An 18,984-nucleotide genomic window follows, 5' to 3' on the forward strand; every position below is an offset into this window, starting at 1 on the left:
AGCATGTCTTTTCTTAAGTAAGGATCCCAAAACTGCTCACAATACTCCACGTGAGGTCTCACCAGTGCCTTATAAAGCCTCTTATATTCTATTTCTCTTGAAATGAACACCAGCATTGCATTTCCCTTCTTCACAACTGACTCAACATGTACATTTACCTTCAGTCCATCCTGCATGAGGACTCCAAGGTCCCTTTGCATCTGGGAATTTTCAATTTTCTCTCCATTTAGAATAGTCTCCCATTTATTTCTTCTACCAAAGTGCACTTTCCAACATTGTATTTCATATGCCACTTTTCTATCCATTCTCCTAATCTGCAGCCTCAGTGCACCCTCAAAACTATCGGTTCCTCCACCTGTCTTCATATCATCTGCAAACTTGGTCAAAAAGCAATAATTCCATAATCTAAATCTGATATACAACATAAAAAGAGGTGGTCCTTACAACGACCCCTATGGAACACCACTAGGAACTGGCATATAATCCCTGAATTTTGACTCTCTGTTTCCTGCCAATCAGCCAATGCTCTGCTAATGCTATTATGTTTCCTGTTATACCATGGGCTCTTATCTTGTTAAGTGGTGCCTTGTGTCAGTTTGCTACTTACCTGGAGTCTGCAACCACTTAAGGTTTCTGACGAACACAGGTGTCACCTTCTTGGAGTCCAGACCCTGCAGTAGCAGGATTTTAAATAAAGATAGTATTGGCTACTTTAACAGGTCATTTAAAGTGTGCAGTTGGACTGGGGGTTGGACCCTGTGGAGGAGCACTGTCTCCGCCAGTGTCTGCACTGTCTGCACCAGTGGCAGTGCTGCTATGTGTGCAGTATCCTACATTTAAAGGATCAGCCTGCATTGAGAGCAGTGATTCTCAACCTTTCCTTCCCACTCACATACTACCCAAAGCAATCCCATAAGCGCATAAGAACACTTATGGTATAGAGATTGTTTAAGGTGGAATGTAAGTTGGGGGGGGGGGGGGAGTTTGAAAACCACTGCCTTAGACCATTCAGCTTTCTGAGCACCTTCTTTATTGTCATAGTAACTACACTCAGTCCCCTTCACTGATACCCTTAAACTTACTGCACCTTGCTAATGTCTTCAACAGTGAAGACTGATGCAAAATACTCATTTAGTTCCTCTGCCACCTTCTGGTCTCCCATTATTTTTCTAGTGGTTCTGTTTCTGTTTTACTCTGTATATACTTGAAGAAGCTTTTTGTATCCTCTTTGATATAATTTGCTAGCCTACTTGCATACTTCATCTTTCTTCCTGATGAGTTTTTATAGCTTCCTTCTGCAAGTTTTTTTTTTAAAAGCTTCCCAATCTTCTATCTTCCCAGTAATTTTTGTTTCCTTGTGTGGTTTCTATTTTGCTTTTACGTTGGCTTTGACTGCCCTTGTCAGCCACAGTTGTGGCATTTTTCCATTTGAATATTTATTTTTTGGTATGTATTTATCTTGCACTTTCCTCATTTCTTTTTTTAATGATTTTATTTATATTTTCAAATCAACATGAAAACATGAATTTCATCAATTACATAAAATAAACATAATTTTATCATTTGATGTTGACTATGAGTATGAAAAGAAAAAAAAAGAAAAAAAAAGAACATGCCCTACTCTTCCCCCCCTCCCATCCAATCTAGGGAAAAAATAGTCAATAGAATTGAAGAGAGAAAAGAAAAAGATACAAAAAAAAAGAAAAAATTTAATTGGATTCATTAATTTCCTGCTAAGGGAAAAATATCCTGATTTACCTGGAATCCAAGGTGGTTCTCGGATGCAGGGGACTGAGGGGAGGGTTGGGGGGGGGGGGGAGGGGGGCATTGTTAAGAATCTACACCTACGCGTTGAAGAGATGGACTCCAAATTTTTCCCTTGGGATATAAGTAATTTTCTCCAGGGGAATGCAAGCATATATTTCCGCTTTCCAACGAGTCATATCTAGATGGGAATCAGATTTCCGGGTAACCACTATACACTTCCTGGCCACTGCCAATGCGATCTTTACAAATTCTAATTGATGTTTCAACAGCTTCATTTTAGGTCTTACATCTGCTATATTTCCCAATATAAACAATTCCAGTATCTGTATAAATTGAATCTTAGTGATTTGTTCTAGAAGATTTCTCAAATCTTCCCAGAAAGGCCTCACCTTGGAATATGAATGCAAAAATTTTCCTGTTTCTTCGCTGCATCTAAAACATTGATCTGATATTTCTGATTTTAATTTGTGTAATTTTTGCAGCGTAAGGTATAGTTGATGCAAAAAAATTGTATGCACCAAACTATACCTTATGTTAATAGCATTGGTAAAGCTGTCCTGACATATGTCAGAGCAGCTTTTTTCATCAATCAATATAGCCAAATCTGTCTCCCATCTTTGTCTAGATTTATGTAACCCCTGTTTCAGGGTACCCATTTGAAGTAGGAAATACTGTAGTCCCCTTTAGAACCAGAGTCTCTACTTTTCTGCACCGTACTACACTGCTAGTGTAATTCCTTTTACTCCTCTATAATACCGACACAATCAACTTTAGTTTCTCCTTGTTAAATTACAAATTGAACTCAATCATATTGTGATCACTACCACCAATTGTTCCTTTAACCTAAGCTCTGTAATCACCCTAATTACACACTAATTTGTCTAATTGTGCATTAAATGACATCCAGTCCTGTACACCCAATCCTCCATGACAATTATAACATTGCCCTTGTGACACATTTTTCCTTTTTGCTGTTCTAATTTGTTGTCAACATCCTGGCTACTGTCTGAATGATGGGATTGATTAATTTACAGGCAGAAGAGATTTAGTTTAATTTGGCATTATGTTAGTTGTAGACATCCTGGAGTGGAGGGCTATTCCTGTGCTGGGCTGTTCTATGATAGAGAAACAAGGATATAGAATGGAAATGGATGAAGCCTAAGAAGTGGGAAGACCTCCACACATCATATATTCTCCTCTACCTTCCACAATTTACATGTGTGGAGGTGCAGTAGACTTTCAGAGTGAGGAAGAATTTATAATCTATTGAGCACCATGTGCCAGATCAAGAGGCTCAGCATAAAGTGAAGATTTTGAAAATTCCGACACACAGCAGGAGCACTATCCTTGACACAGACAAGAGAGGTTATGTTGGCCAAAGAAATTAAAATGATGAGTCATAATACAGAATGAAGATTGAGAACCTGGTTGGATGGACCTAGAACAACAATCTTTTCCCTCAATGTCATCAAAACCAAGAGCATATTGTTGATTTTGGGAATGGGGGGGGGGGGGGTGGGGGGGGAGGTTCGAGGGAGCACACATCTGTCTGCATTGATGGTAAGGAGTGGAATGAGTTGGGACCTTCAAGTTCCTGGGAGACCATATTTCAGAAGGCCTTTCCTGCAGCCAGCACATTGAGGCAACCACGAAGAAGGCACACCAACACCTGTATTTTCTAAAGGAGTCTGAGGAGATTTGGCACATTGACGAATACGCTCCATCGCACTGATTGAACGCCGATGTCTAGAAAAACCATGGGAGGTGATGTTTGTGTCATCATCAATTCATCGTGGTACACAAACATGACGGTCATGTCCCAGTCCTACTCCCCCGACCTGGAACATCTGTCGATCAAGTGTTGCCCATTCTACCTGCTGAGGAAGTTCACCACTATCTGGTGGCAGTGTACATTCCGCCCCAGGCTAACATCAGGCTGGCACTGGAGGGACTGAACACTGTGATTAACAGCCATGAGACAGCACATGCCTTCCCAATCATTGTGGGGGACTTCAATCAGGACGGCCTGAAGAAGACTGACAAACTACCACCAACATGTCACATGTGAGACCAGTGGAACCAACACACTCAACCACTGCTACACCACCATGAAGAGTACATACTGAGCCATATCATGACTGTACTTCGGCAAGTCTGATCACCTGGCTATATTTATACTCCTGGCATACAAGCAGACTCTGAAGACCACAGCATCAGTGGTGAAGACGGCAAAGGTGTGGTCAAGGGAGGTGAAGAAGCATCTGAAGGACTGGTTTGAATTGGTGGACTGGAACATATTCAAGAACTCATCCATATACTTGAATAAATATGCAACAAGTGACACAGACTTCAAGATCTACGTGGATGAGTGTGTGCCCACGTGCACATACCAGGTGTTCCCCAAACAGAAGCCCTGGATGAATCAGAGAATTCATAACCTGCAGAGGGTGAGAACAAGGGAGTTTAAGGCTGAGGATTGGGATCTTTACAAGAAGTCCAGGTATGAAAGGCCATCTCTGAAGCAAAGTGTCAATTCTGGAGGAAGCTGGAGACAGAGACAGATACATGCCAGCAATGGCAGGGAGTGCAGGCCATTACAGCTTACAAAGCGAGGGCAAACACTATAGATGGCTGCAATGCTTCATTACCCAATGAGCGGAACACCCTCTATGCCCGCTTTGATGAAGAACCAAACAGTGCCTACCAGAATCCCTGGAAAGGCTGAGGACCCTGTGATATTTATCTCTGAGGGTGATGTCAGAACATCATTCAAGAGGGTGAACCCTTGCAAGGCATCAGGCCATAATGGTGTACCTGTGAAATGCTTTGAGAAGCTGGTCATGGCCAGAATTAACATGTGCCTAAACAAAGTTCTGGACCCGTTGCAATTTGCCTAGCATCAAATCGCTCCACAGCAGATGCAATATCGCTGGCTCTCCACTCAGCTCTGGATCACCTTGAAAACAGCAATTCATACATACAGCTGCTCTTCATAGACTACAGCTCAGCCTTCAATACCATTAATTCCTCAGTGCTGGTCAAGAAGCTACAAACTCTAGGCTCCCCCCCCCCAACCCCCCTGTAACTGGATCCTTGACTTTCTCATTGGAAGACCACAGTCGTATGAATTGGAAACAATGTCTCCTCCTCACTGATTATCAACACAGGCGCACCCAAAGGATGTGTGCTTAGCCCACTATTCTACTCATTATATACACCCTTGTATGCCGATGACACCATAGTTATCGGCAGAATCACAAACAGCAATGAGGAAGCGTACAGGAGTGAGATAGATCAGCTCGTTGAATGGTCTAACGACAACAACCTTGCACTCAATGTCAGCAAAACCAAGGAGATGATTATGGACTTCAGGAAGAAGTCAGGGGAACACGACCTCATCGAGTGATCATTAATGGAGAGGGTCAAGAACTTCAAATTCCCAGCTGTCAACATCTCCGAGGATCTGTCCTGGAGCTCCCACGTTGATGCAATTACAAAGAAGGCTCACCAGCGTCTATATTTTGTAAGGTGTCTGAGGCAGTTCAGTGAGTCATTGAAGACTCTTGTAAACTTCTACAGGTGTACTGTGGAGAGCATTTTGGCTGGTTTCATCACTGCCTGGTATGGAGACGCCAACCCTGTGGACAAGAATAAACTCCAGAGGGTTGTTAACTTGGCCTGTGACATCATAGGCAGCAGACTTCACTCCATCGAGGACGTGAGGTGGTGTCCTCTTCGCTTTGCTACCATTGGAAAAAAGGTACAGGAGCCTAAAGAAGAGGGCTCAATAGCTTCTTCCCCGTTCCCATCAGATTCCTGAATAATCAATGAACCAAAGACACTGCCTCACTTTTCGTGCACTATTTTATTTATAGTAATGTTGTAAGATGGTTATAATATGAATGCTTGCACTGTGATGCTGCTACAAAACATTGGATTTTATGACTTCAATTACACTTCTACAGCTGCACAGTGGAAAGTATTCGTCTGGTTTAACACAGCCTGGTTTAAAAATTCAAGTGCCCAGTAACACAGTAAGCTGCAGAAGGCAACAAATGTAGCTGTGACCTCCCATCCTTTACAGAAAGCTTTGAGTCTCTGCCTCAAATAGGCAGCTAACACCATGACAAATCCCCATCATCCTCATCACAACCTCTTCTCACTGCTACCTTTCAGATACAGAAGTCTGAAGACCAGCACTTCAGGAGGAAGTCAGGGGAACACTATAGGGTTCAAGGACAGTTTCTTCCCAACAGCTATCAGACTTTTAAACCTCCCCCGGGTACACTAATCATAGACTGCTCCGACTATACAAAGGGCCCTCTATACTATAGAAAGCCACTTATTTTGTTCTAGGATGATTGTGAATATTTATCTATCAATGTTATGTATTTATTGTCTTTTTGTTTACTTTTATAGTCTTTCTTTACAAGTACCTGTCCGGCTGCAGCATGTAAAGAAATTTGGCGCACATATACATTGTACATTTTGTTATGACAATAAACTCATTATCAATAATCAATTACCGAAAAACAAATGTTCCCTCGGCTCCATGACCGAGGACATCTTTTGGGTTGAAGGTGATCTTTCCTATTGTGATCAAGTTGTTTCCAGCACCTGGATTGAAGGGAAGATAAAATTCAATTAAGTTCTTGAACATTGGCAGGGTCATTTGATGGGCACAGCTCAAAATTACAAAATTTTGCAGAAGTTTCAAAAACAGAGCAACATTCAACCGATCTCAATTCTTATTGAGACCTCGCCTCCTCACTTAAGAAAAGAATATAAATGTAGATATACAGCATGGTATAACAGGCTCTTTTGGCCCATAAGCCTGTGCCACCCACTAATGCTAAATTGACCTCCAACCCCTGTACACTATGAATGGTGGGAGGAAACCGGAGCACCCAGGGAAAACCCCACACAGACACAGGGAGAACATACAAACTTCTTACAGACAGTACCGGATTTGAACCGGTGCTGTAACAGCATTGCAATAATCTCTATGCTAACCCTGGATGGGGAAACAATATGACTCAGTTTAAAATGGGAATTAGTATCAGCTTGTCTGATTAAAAACTCATTTTGATTTCATTTATATTTAAACTAACAGGAATGGATTAAAGCGAAGCAGAATGAAGTATGATGGGAGAAACAAGGAGTTTGCAATGAATTTTGTGGAAGTTTTAGAAACATTTAGAAAAAGATGCAAAATATATGAATTTAGAAACTCCCAAGGATATGAACTGTCCAATTAATTCACTATCTTCATTAGTGTTAGGATTTTTTAGGTGAAACCTACAATCTTGAGTCAAACAAACACTGACAATCAGCTAAACAGAGACATTGAGGAGGAGCATATTACCATGTTCAAAATGTACCGGGGGTATAGGTTAATTGGGCACCACAGACTCATGGGCTGAAATGCCCTGTTACCATGCAGTATGACTAAATTTTAAGAATTAATTTTAAAAATGTCAAGAAGCATAAAAACATTTGGGTCTTGCTGCCAGGTTTCTCCTTGGTTGATACTGAATATTGCTGTGCTTGTCAATGGGAAAGTAGCTGGATTAACTAGATCACAGAGGAAGAAATTAAGCCACAAAGAGAAATAAATTGAAAGACTCTTATTAACTGTGAATTTATGACACAAAGAATGAAAATTGGCAGGAGAACATACAACACAGGAATGAAAAAAGCTGGAACATTTTGGTGAAAGACAAAAGAAATGTGAAAAAGAGTGAAGTTTATTGGAAGTGACAGGTAGGTTGGCAAAGTGGTTTAAAACAGTATATAAAATCCTGGGGTATAAAGCAAAAGTCTGCCTCTCACTCCTCACCATTTTGTTTCAGCACCTGCCCAGATTTTTCCATACCTTGATGAAGGCCTCAAGTCTGAAATGTTGGTTTTGTATCTTTCTTTCTTTTTAAAGTATTTTTATTGTGTTTAACAAAAACCATTTACATTTAAACTAATGATAACTTAAATCAAATCATATCATATACATATCACATATCGATTGTAAATTAGAAGCATAACCATAATTATAACATAACTTATTTTGTTCAGGACATAAAATTCTATAACTGTAATAATTAAATCATACTTGTACTATGTGCAAAAATAACATTGAATACAAAAATTATACAAATAATACATGTTAAATTCCCTTATATATTTTATACTTCTCTGATGTGATCATGTTGTTCTGTGATATGATCCATAATCTGTAGTTATTTGTCTTAATAATAAAAAGGGAAAAAAAGCTATGTATCTTTATCTTTGCTACATAAAGTGCACTGTTTGACCTGCTGAGTTTTTCCAGCATTGTGTTTTTAACATGAGATCCTGGCCTCCTTATATAGCAGCATACAGTACAAGAGTAAGGAAGTCATGATGAATCTTTATAAAACACTAGGTTGGGCATTACTTGAGTACTGTCTTTATTTCTGAACATTATATGTTGGGAAATGTGTAATTGTTTCCAAAAAGTTACAAAATGGAGTTATTAAAATGACCACAGGAGGGACCTTAATTTTGTGTGTAGACTGAAGCAGCAGGGTGCTTCATGAAATATTGGCCATTGGGAGTCAATATTTAAATCATGAAGAGATGGAAAGAAAGTGTTCCTATTGGCAGAGCAATCAAGCATTAGGGGGCATAGAATGCACATTATTGGCTGAAGTACCAGAATTGGCAAGGAAACTTTTTAATGCTGCATGTGGTTAGGGTCTGGAATGCAGTACTAAATGCAGAAGTGCAGGCAGATTCAAGAGAGATAAATTCATATTGGAAATATTTGCAGGACTATGAGGAGAGGGTTAGGAGTGGTGTGAAGTGGCCTGATCCTACAAAGGGCTGGTACAGGTTTGATGGGCCAAATGGTTCCTGTCTGTACTTAAATCATTCTGTCAAAGGGAAGAAAATCCTCTGCAGTTATTAACAATAATAATATTAACAATAAAAAGGAGCAGCAGTAGGCCATTTTGTCTTTCAAGCCTACATTGCCATTTAATATAATCATGGCCCAGGCACCATCTCCTTATCAGTGACAATACCTTAGAGTCCACGATTACCTGATCTTTAAAAAAAATCTAATTCCTCTTTAAATTCCCCCAATGATCCAGCCTCTACTATTGTCTGGAGTACAGAATTCCACCAATTTCTGCGAGAAATTCCAATATGCCTCAGTTTTAAATGACTGCCCTCTAATTTTGTGACTATATTCCCCTTTGAGATTCTCCCATTATTAAGGACATCCTAACATCTGCCCTGTTGTGTCTCCTCAAGATCTTGTGTTTTAATGTTATCACCCCTCATTTTTCTAAACTCCAATAATAATAAGACTATCCTTTCATCCCAGGAATGAACCCAGTGAATTTCTTTAGGATTGCCTTCAATGCCAATATATCTTTTATTATATAAAGGGTCCAAAACTGTGCACTGATGTTTGGTTGCACTCACTTGACCTATCCAGCCAATCTTCACCACTATTTCTAGGAGCTTCTGATATTGCAAGCTTGCTGAGATGGCATATTACACTCTGGCATTCATTCCAACAGCCGCATCGGCCAAAAAGGTGGTAAGAACAAGTAGCAAATGGAGTGCCCATCATACATTGTGATAATTTCAGGAAGAGTAACAGCAAATGACATAACAAATACTGACAGCTTTCTCCCTGGATAACATTTCATTTCATTTTACACCTTCTTGCAACCTTTCATTCTTTGTGTCATAAATTCACATCCTCCCAGGCGTTAGTCAATGGGAGTGTTCCAACTTAATTCTCACTCCAGCTTAGTTTCCTTCTCTTTGTTATCCTGTTACATCCCATTTGAGAAACACCATATTGATAACTTTCAATGTCAACCAAAGAGAAAAGTGGCAGTAACAGTGACAATGTTGCTGCTATTCTTAAAATTACACAGCCTATTTATGACTAGATTTGTAGTTCATACTGTCCTGCATCTTGACATGGTTGAGTTACATCGTGACACACTCCTTAATTTATCCTTTGTTTTGGCTGAGGATAATTAATGCTTGTTTGACTGATTAGAATGTATGATATTTGTTCTTTCGAAAAGAAAACAATTTGCAAAATGAGATAGATAATCTCAATACTAACCAGCTGCTATTTCATCAGAACAGACAGTACCATTGTATACACTGTAAGAGGGAAGCTGCTCTGAGGATTGAATACTGTCATGAACTGGGGAGCTGAGTCCGTGGGCTTCTTTTTGGGAGGTTTGAAATACTTCTTCTGAGGATTCTGGAGAATCTAGCTTGCTTTGGTCAGCAGTGCATGGGGGCTGCTGCGGAAGCAGCTGGAACCTCTCCTCCAGGTGTTGTTCCAGCTGTCGCTGTTGTAATTTTTGCTGCTGGTGCATCTTCTGTTATAGAAAGGATGAAGATGAAAATTCAGTGCAGGCATAATGTTGCAGGTTGATTCTTGAAACAAGATCCACCTTAAAAAGGTTTCAAGCTCATCCTTTTCACATTCCACCAGACTAAACAATGGTATCGCTGCTGTGTAACTAATATTAGGTGACTAGAGTGGAGCTATGAGGAAAGGGTTATCTGTAATACTGCATTATAGGATTGGTAGCTGCAATGCTTTAGACCACAATTCCATCCAGAGGGTCATCAAAATGGCCAAAAGTACCCCTTTCCTCTATTAACGACATTTACTGGAAACAGTTGCTTAAATAGGTAAATTTGACCCACTACCACCAAGAAGGGGATACAGGAGCATCAACATCAGCACTGCCAGGCAGAGAAATAGATTCTTCCTATAGGCTGTGAAATCTGACCATAAGATATAGGAGTAGAAATATATTCAGACCATTGAGTCTGCCCTGCTATTTAATCATGAGCTGATCCATTTTGCCACTCAGTCCCACTGCCTGGTTAATGAAGAACCTATTAATCTCTGCCTTAAATAATTTCCAGATTCCAGATTTTAGATTTATTGTCAGAGTACATACAATACATGACATCGCACTGAGATTCTTTTTTCTGGCAAAATTACCACTTACTGGTAGTGCAAAACAAAATTGTTCACAGAGTAAACATGCAAACAAATAAAGAACTTGTAAACATATAATGAATGTAAACAAACTGACTGTGCAATACAGAGAGAATTTAAAAAAATTCAATGACATTCCCTCCACAATGGCATGTGGCAAGAGATTTCATAGATTAACCCCTCTAGCTACAGAAATTCCTCCGCATCTCCATTCTAAGCAGATGCCCTTCAATCCTGAAGTTGTGCCCTCTTGTCCTAGACTCTCCCACCATGGGAAACAACCTTTCTACATCTACTCTGTCCATGCCTTTCAACATTTGAAATGTTTCAATGAGACCCTCATTCTCCTAAATTCCAATGAAATGTCAAAAGATATTCCTTACATTCCCGGAATCATCCTTGTGAATCACCTCTGAACTCTCTTCAACGTGCACTGGGGTCTGGAGAAATGCTGTTACATCTAGTTGTCTATGTACAATCATATGATGATAATAATAATAAACTTGAACATTAGCATCATGTCAGATAGCCAGTGGTAAATTCACCATGAGATTAACGGATGGAGGTATATGATATAAAGTTTCAATTGAAAGGGCTGGGATTATATTAGGTTGGTGGTGTATCATTTTGACATTAATGATTAGTCACGAATTAATGCAGGAGTTAAATATGGAAATAAGGAGTGTAGCGGTAAGTTAACAATCAAGATCTGGGGTTACAGGTTTGGGGAGGGGGGGGAGGGAAACTGGCTGGTGAAAGGATCTATAACATTATGTTGATATCAGGGAGCTGAAGAAAATATAATTTTTACACCAGTTACCAGAAAAAAATCTCTATTTATTATTGGAAGACTAATGGAAAGGAGATTGGGGACTGCCTAAACACCAGATTATTGGTATGACATAAATGTACTGAAAATATCACTTACTTTTTGATACATGATTAGAAACACTATCCAGCATCCTGCTAGCATTCCAAGTATAGTTGTAGTCAGAGTATCCTGATTTCCAAATTCAGACACAGACTCTGGAATAACTTCTTGCTTCGCTTCACTGTCCATCCGATAACTTTCATCAAATGGTTTTGACTGCATCTGGTCACTCTGCATCATAAACTTAAACAGTAAAGAATTTCAGTTTACAAAGCAAATTGCTGCTCTATCACTGAACATCTTTCAAAAAATATGATTTGCCTGTGAGGTATGATTATCTGATATTTTTCAACCAATCAGAGCTCATGGGTAGATAAGTTCCCACATATTTCTCCAAGTTTTGATTGTTAACCCTGAAGCAAACTTTCACGTGAGGTATAATTTTCATGTTATTTTGATTGAAGGAGTGGAGCTGACTTTGTGTATTCCATGTTTTCCATTCTATTTACACTACAACTCCGATTATTCAAAATCAGATTCTCCAAAATCCTCAGTTATCTAAAATTTAAAAAAAAACTGAAATATATCAGAAATCTTCGTTTATCCGAAATCTTTTCGAGCCGAACTGACCGGGGTCGTCGGTCTCCCAGCGCCGGCAGCAGCGGACCTCGGGCTCCTGGTGGTGGCAGCAGCAGACTTTGGGCTCCTGGCAGCAGCGGAGACCTTAAGCTTTCAGGCAGGACCGGGACCCCCAGGTTCCCAGCATAAGTGTGGCCTCGGTGGGGAAGTGTAGGTGATCGGCAATGAGAAATAAACATTATTTTAATGCCTTACCTTATTTGTTGTTGGTTAAACACGGTAATTTGCTATTGCTACTGGGCTGTTTTTAAAAAATAACCAGTTTCCCGAAAAAAATTTTTTTCTGAAATAGGCCTGGTCCCGACCATTTCAGATAATCGGAGTTGTACTGAATTTAGATAGGACTGTGGCTCCCATTGTATTGTTTTAAGAAGCATTGGGAATGGGAACCAAAGCTACAGATCTGTGCTGATGAAGTGCATCAAGTCACAACACGAGAAGAAACTCTTGTAATAAGAACATAAAATGTAGGAGCAGAATTAGGCTTTTTGGCCCTGCCTTCCAAATATGGCTGATGGATTTCTCCTCTCAATCCCATTCTCCTGCTCTTCTCCCCATAACCTTTGACACCCTTACTAATCAACAAACTGGCAACCACCACTTTAAATCTACCCAATGACGGCCTCCACAGCTACATCAGCAAATGAAGAAAATTATTTCAGATGCTTCGCTTGTATGATGATTTAAATAAGTTCTAATGTGATCCAAATAAGAACATCAAATTCTGGGAACACTTAGCAGATGCAGTACAGTGGTACATCTAGTAGAGCTTCTGCTTCACAGCTCCAATGACTCAGATTTGGCCCTGATCTCTAGTGCTGTCTATGTGGAATTTGGATGTTGATCCTCAGTCTCTGGGAGCTCCAGTTTTCTCCCAACATCCCAAACGTGTTGGGGCTGGTAGATTAATTGGCCACTGTAAGTTGTCCCTAGAGTGTGGGTGAGCAGCAGAATCCATGGGCAGTTGATTAAAAAAAAGAATTAGTGTTGGATTGTTTAATGGCACCAAATCACACTAATCTTAACTGATGCCATGTCTTTCCAGACACTGTCTAACCATCTGAATATTTCCAACATTTTATGTTTTTTATTGCAAATTTTCTGTATCTGCAGTTTATTTTGATTTTCATTCACTGATGTTCTCAAAAATCTTATTCAGAGACAGAGCACAAACTAAAGGGCAAAAGGAGAAGTCCAAATCATTGAAAACAAATAATGAACTATTTGCAACATACTTCATCAATGTTTCTGCTGTTAGTCTTTGTAGTGATGACAGCCTCACTATTCTTCTTCATGGGATCTGGAAATATCCTCAGGATTGTAGTGTGCGCAACCGGTGGCAGTTCATGATGGCCTTGAAATGACACAGACCAAATTAATTGTTGTTTCATTCAATCAGAAGGCTTTCTACTGTTTTCCAAATACAGCCTAGTGTACAAGTTTCAAATGATAGCTGGGTATCACAACTCCAAGCCACTAACCCCTCACTACTCTCCATTTGGCCTATTTCACATGGAACCATGTGTGTATTCACCTGGTTACAAGAAATGGAGGTGCCTCCAGTCATGGTTAGTTTGTATCCAGATACAGTTGTTGCATTTCTACACCAATTCATTGTCAGTTTTCAGCAATGTGCTCAGTTCTATGGAAATGCAAATATATTTAAAGTTTGGCACCAAGAAATGTTATTACATATTGATCCAAATGCCCCTACTCCAAAACCAGATGCCATCAAAGTTGTTCTAAAAATTTTCATATTGCTTTGATTCTATTACAAGACTTTGAAACACCCAAAAAGGAGTCAAGCCTATTTTGTAGAAATTGTATTAACTGTTGTTTTAATGGTGGCCTAAAATAAAACATTCAAAACAACATGCTTTTCATAAGATATAGTAAAAATACACTGAAATACTGGAGAAACTCATTCGGTCTTTTCAGCATTCATAAAAAGCAAAGATATATTGCTGACGTTTCAGGCCTGAGCCCTTCTTCAAGGAATATACTCAATGAAGCCCGAAGCAGGAAATCTCAGAATTCAGGCTGGGGGAAGAATCCAGACCAACAAAGGGTGTTAATTAGATATGATATGGGGAGAGGTAAGAATTAATAATTTCTGTGCGAAAGGAGACTGGAAAGAGAGTGAGAGAGAGAGATAGAGAGCTGGGGGAAAGTGAGAGTAAGAAATTGGGGAGGGGGGGTGTTGGTTTAATGAAAGCCAAACAAATGCTGTGGTTGGAGCATGCCTAGTCAAAAGATGAGGTGTTGTTCCTCCAATTGCAGGTGGTCTCAGTCTGGTAGTGCATGAGATCATGGACAGACAAGTCAGCAAGGGAATGGGATGGGGAATTGAAATGGGTGGCCACTGGATTGCCAATATTGCGGCAGACAGTGCCGAGGTGCTCTACAAAGCAATTTCCCAGTCTGTGTCCAGTCTCTACGATGTAGAGGAGACCACAACGAGAGCACCGGATGCAGATGACCCCTGCAGATCCTCATGTGAAATGATGCTTCACTTTGAAGGACTGTTTGGGCCCCGAATGGTGTGAAGGAGGAAGTGTGGGTGCAAGTAGAGCATCTCCTGCGGTCACAGGGATAGGTACTAAGGGGACAATTGGTGGGGAGTGAGGAATGGACAATGGAGTCACAGAGAGAGCGATTCTTGTGGAAAGCGGAGAAAGGAACATGTCTCTAGTGATGGGATCACATAGTAGGTGGCGGAAATGGCGGAGGAAGATGTGTTTGATGCGGATGCTGGTGGTGTGGTAGGTGAGGACAAGAAGAATTCTGTCCTTGTTGTGTATGGGGACAGAGGGGGCCAGAGCAGATGTGCGGGTAATGGAGAATATGTGGGTGTGCACCAAGTTGATGGTGGTAGAGGGAAAGCCATGTTGTTTGAAGAAGGACACCTCTGATGATCTGGCACAGAATCTTCATCCTGGGTGCAGTTGCAACGGAGATGAAGGAATTGAGAGGGACAGGGTGGGAAGAGGTGTAGGTGAGGTAGCTGTGGGAGTTGGTGGGTTTGTGGAAGATGTCTGTCGAGAGTCTGTCTCTCAAGATGGAGACAGAGAGCAAGAAAAGGAAGAGTATTGCTAGAGATAGACCAAGAGAATTTGAGGTAGGGGTGGGAGATGGCAACAAAGTGGATGAAGTCAATGAGCTCATCATGGGTACATGAAGCAGAACCAAAGTAGCCATCGATGTAAAGGAGGTAAAGTTGAGGAGCCTTGCCTGTGCAGGCTTGTAACATGGATTACTCCACGTAGCCAACAAAAAGGCAGGCATAGCTGGGGCCCATGCGGGTACCCATGGCTACCCCTTTGACCTGGACTGGGTGGCTGGGTGAGTTCCTCCAGTATTTCGGTGTTTTTATTACAATCACAGTGTCTACAGACTTTCATGTTTCACTTCATAAAGTATAGACCAATTGTAGCCATTTAACTTTTAGGGCAGAAGAACTCTATTTGAATTTTTAGCTCCTCGATTGACATTTCTCAAACCTGCCTTGCTCGTTGATCTGTTAAAGCTAGGAACTTGCTGGGTTACATTAGTGTTACATACAAATCTTCATATTATTACTGCAGAAGGGGCCAGCGAACTTGTACACAGGTACACAGAGTTGTCCTTCAGGCCCATTAAACTTCACATTTGCCAATATAGTTTGTTAGCTACTAGACCCTTGTCCTTTCAACCCATCAAAATCTCTGCATAATTTGCTTTTCCACTCAAGTTAGTCTCATCAGCAAACATATGTATATTGTGAACATTTGTCGGCCTTGAGACACTCCGCTCACCACTGTTTGCTAACCAGAGAAACACCCATTCATCCCAAAACTCTGCGGTCTACTGATTGACCAATCCTCTATCCATTTCCTTTAACTCCATGCATCATTTTCTTATTCATAAATCTTTTATGCAGTACCTTATCAAATATTTTCAGGAAATTCTTGTACACAACATCCACTGCACTCGATAAATCCTCAAAGAACTCCAGTAAATTTTCAAACTGGACCTGCCTTTCCTGAATCCGTGCAGCATCTGCCTAAAGGGACAATTTCTATCCAGAAGTCTTGCTATTTCTTCCTTAATAATAGCTTCAAGTATTTTCCCAACTACAATTGTACTTGGCTGATAGTTACCCACCTTTTGCCAACTTCCTTTTTTAAATAGTGGTACGACATTTGCTGTTTTCCAATCGGCTAGTATCTGCTTTGAGCTTAGCGAATTTTAGTAAATGATCACAAATGCCTATACTATAACATGGGCCATTTCTTTCAGTACCCTGGGTCCATTACATCAGAGTCAGGAGATTTCTCTGTCTTTAGACCCATTAGTTTGTGCAGCATCACATCTATAATGATGCATCAATAACATCTCTCTTTGGATTATTAGGACTGTCCTCTACCATACAGACTGACTTAAAAGGCCTAGGCCATTAGGACCATGTCAGGGGAGCAGAAATAGACTATTTAGTCCATTGAGTCTGGCCCACCATTTTCCCACTAAGCCCCACTGTCCGGCCTTCTCCCTATAACCTTTGAAGCCCTAGTTAATCAAGAACCTATCAATCTCTGCCTTAAATACAAATTCCACAGATTTAGCACTCTCTAGCTGAAGAAATTCCTCCGCATCTCTGTGCTAAACACGCGCCTTTCAATTCTGAAGTTGTGTCCTCTTGTCCGAGACACTCCTACCATGGGAGACAACCAATCTATATCTACACTGTCTATGCCTATCAACATTCAAAATGTTTCAATGAGATCTCTCATTCTCCTAAATGCCAACGAGTAAAGGCCAAGAGCTGTCAAATGCTTTTCATATGATAACCCTTTCATTCCTGGAATTATCCTTGTGACCTCCTCTGAACCCTCTCCAATGTCAGCATATCCTTTCTTAAATGAGCCCAAAACTACTCACAATACTCCAAGGGAGGTCTCTTCAGTGCCTTATAAAGCCTCAACATCACATCCCTGCTCTTATATTCTATTCCTCTTGAAATGAATGCCCGCATTGCATTTGCCACCTTTACCAATGACTCAACCTGCAAGTTTACTTTCAGTCCATCCTGTATGAGGATTTCAAGGTCCCTTTGCATCTGGGTATTTTCAATTTTCTCCCCATTTAAAAAAGTCTGCACATTTTGTTCCTACAAAAGTGCTTGACTGTACATTTTCCATTTTTGTATTTCATTTTCTACCTCTCTTCCCATTCTCTAAATCTGTCTACGTCCTTCTGCACTGTTTCCTTAACAACATTTGCTCCTCTACCTGTATCATCAGCAAACAACCATAAACCTATTAATCTCCAACATAAAATATACACCAGCAACTGGCAACCAACTCTCTGCTTCCTGCCAATCAGCCAATGCTCTGCCGATGCTATTACGTTTCCCTTTATACCATGGGCTCTTATCTTGTTAAGTTGCCTCATGTGTGGCACCTTGTCAAAGGCTTTCTGAGAATCCAAATACACAACATCCACTACATCTCCTTTATCCAGCCGGCTTGTCACTTCTTCAAAGAATCCCAATAAATTTGTCAAGCAACATTTTCCCTGAAGGAAAACCTATCTTGTCATATGCCTCCAACTACTCCGTAACCTCATCCTTCACAATCGACTCCAACATCCTCCCAACCCCTGACATCAGGCTAACTGGTCTATAATTTCTTTTCTGCTGCCTCCCTCCCTTCTAGAATAGTGGGGTGACATTGGCGATTTTCCACTCCTCTGGATCCATACTAGAAACTACTGATTCCTGAAAAATCATTTCCAATGCCTCCACAATCTCTAGCACTACTTCTTTCAGAACGCGAGGTTGCATCCATCTGGTCCGGGACACTTAGCCACCCTTAGACCATTCAGCTTCCCGAGCACCTTCTCCTTTGAAATAGTAACTGCACTCACTTCCCTTCCCTGATACCTTTTGACACACTGCTAATGTCTTCCACAGTGAAGTCTGATGCAAAATACTCATCGAGTTCCTCTGCCACCTTCTTGTCTCCTATTTCTCCACCATCATTTTCTAGTCGTCCAATATCTACTCTCACCTCTCTTTTACTCTTTATATACCTGAAGATGCTTTTTGTATTATCTTTGAGATTATTTGCTTGCCTACTTTAATTCTTAACCTTTTCCCTCCTCATGAGTTTTTCAGACACCTTCTGCAAGTTTTTAAAATAAACTTCCAAATCTTTTACCTTCCCACTAGTTTTTTTGCTTCCTTGTATGCCATCTCTTTTGCTCTTACATTGGTTTTGACTTCCCTTGTCAGCCATATTGTGACATTTTTGAATATTTCTTCTTTTTTGGCATGTATTTTTCCTGCATCTTTCTTATTGCTTGTAGAAACCACATCCATTGCTGCTCTGGCATCATCCCTACCAGTGCTCCCTTCCAATCTACTCATGCCACAGTAATTCCCTTTACTCCACTGAAATGCTGACACATCTGACTTTAGCTTCTCCTTGTTAAATCTCAAATTGAACTCAATCATATTGTGATCTCTACCCCCTAGTTGTTCCTTTACTTCAAGCTCTTTGATCATCTCAGGTGCATTACACAATACCCGATTCAGTACAGCTGATTCCCCCAGTGGGCTCATCAAAAAGCAAATTCTCTCTGAAAATCCAGTCCCAACTTGTTTTTCCCAATCTAGTTGCATGTTAAAATCCCCCCTGACTAC

General features: G+C 40.5%; 1 protein-coding gene across 7 annotated transcripts in view; it reads right to left on the reverse strand.

Moving 5' to 3' along the window:
* The window catches only part of ern2 (endoplasmic reticulum to nucleus signaling 2), a 158,816-nt gene that overhangs the window by 22,436 nt on the left and 117,396 nt on the right, over nt 1–18,984 (reverse strand). For all 7 annotated transcript variants that reach the window (XM_069906036.1, XM_069906033.1, XM_069906035.1 and 4 more), the window contains 4 exons: nt 13,538–13,656; nt 11,721–11,906; nt 9,893–10,157; nt 6,294–6,384 (listed from right to left, as the gene is read on the reverse strand). In XM_069906036.1, the coding sequence (XP_069762137.1) occupies nt 6,294–6,384; nt 9,893–10,157; nt 11,721–11,906; nt 13,538–13,656 (661 nt within the window). The remainder of the gene's footprint in view (nt 1–6,293; nt 6,385–9,892; nt 10,158–11,720; nt 11,907–13,537; nt 13,657–18,984) is intronic.

The sequence above is a fragment of the Narcine bancroftii genome, chromosome 12 (assembly GCF_036971445.1).
Source record: "Narcine bancroftii isolate sNarBan1 chromosome 12, sNarBan1.hap1, whole genome shotgun sequence".
Lineage (NCBI taxonomy): Eukaryota > Metazoa > Chordata > Chondrichthyes > Torpediniformes > Narcinidae > Narcine > Narcine bancroftii.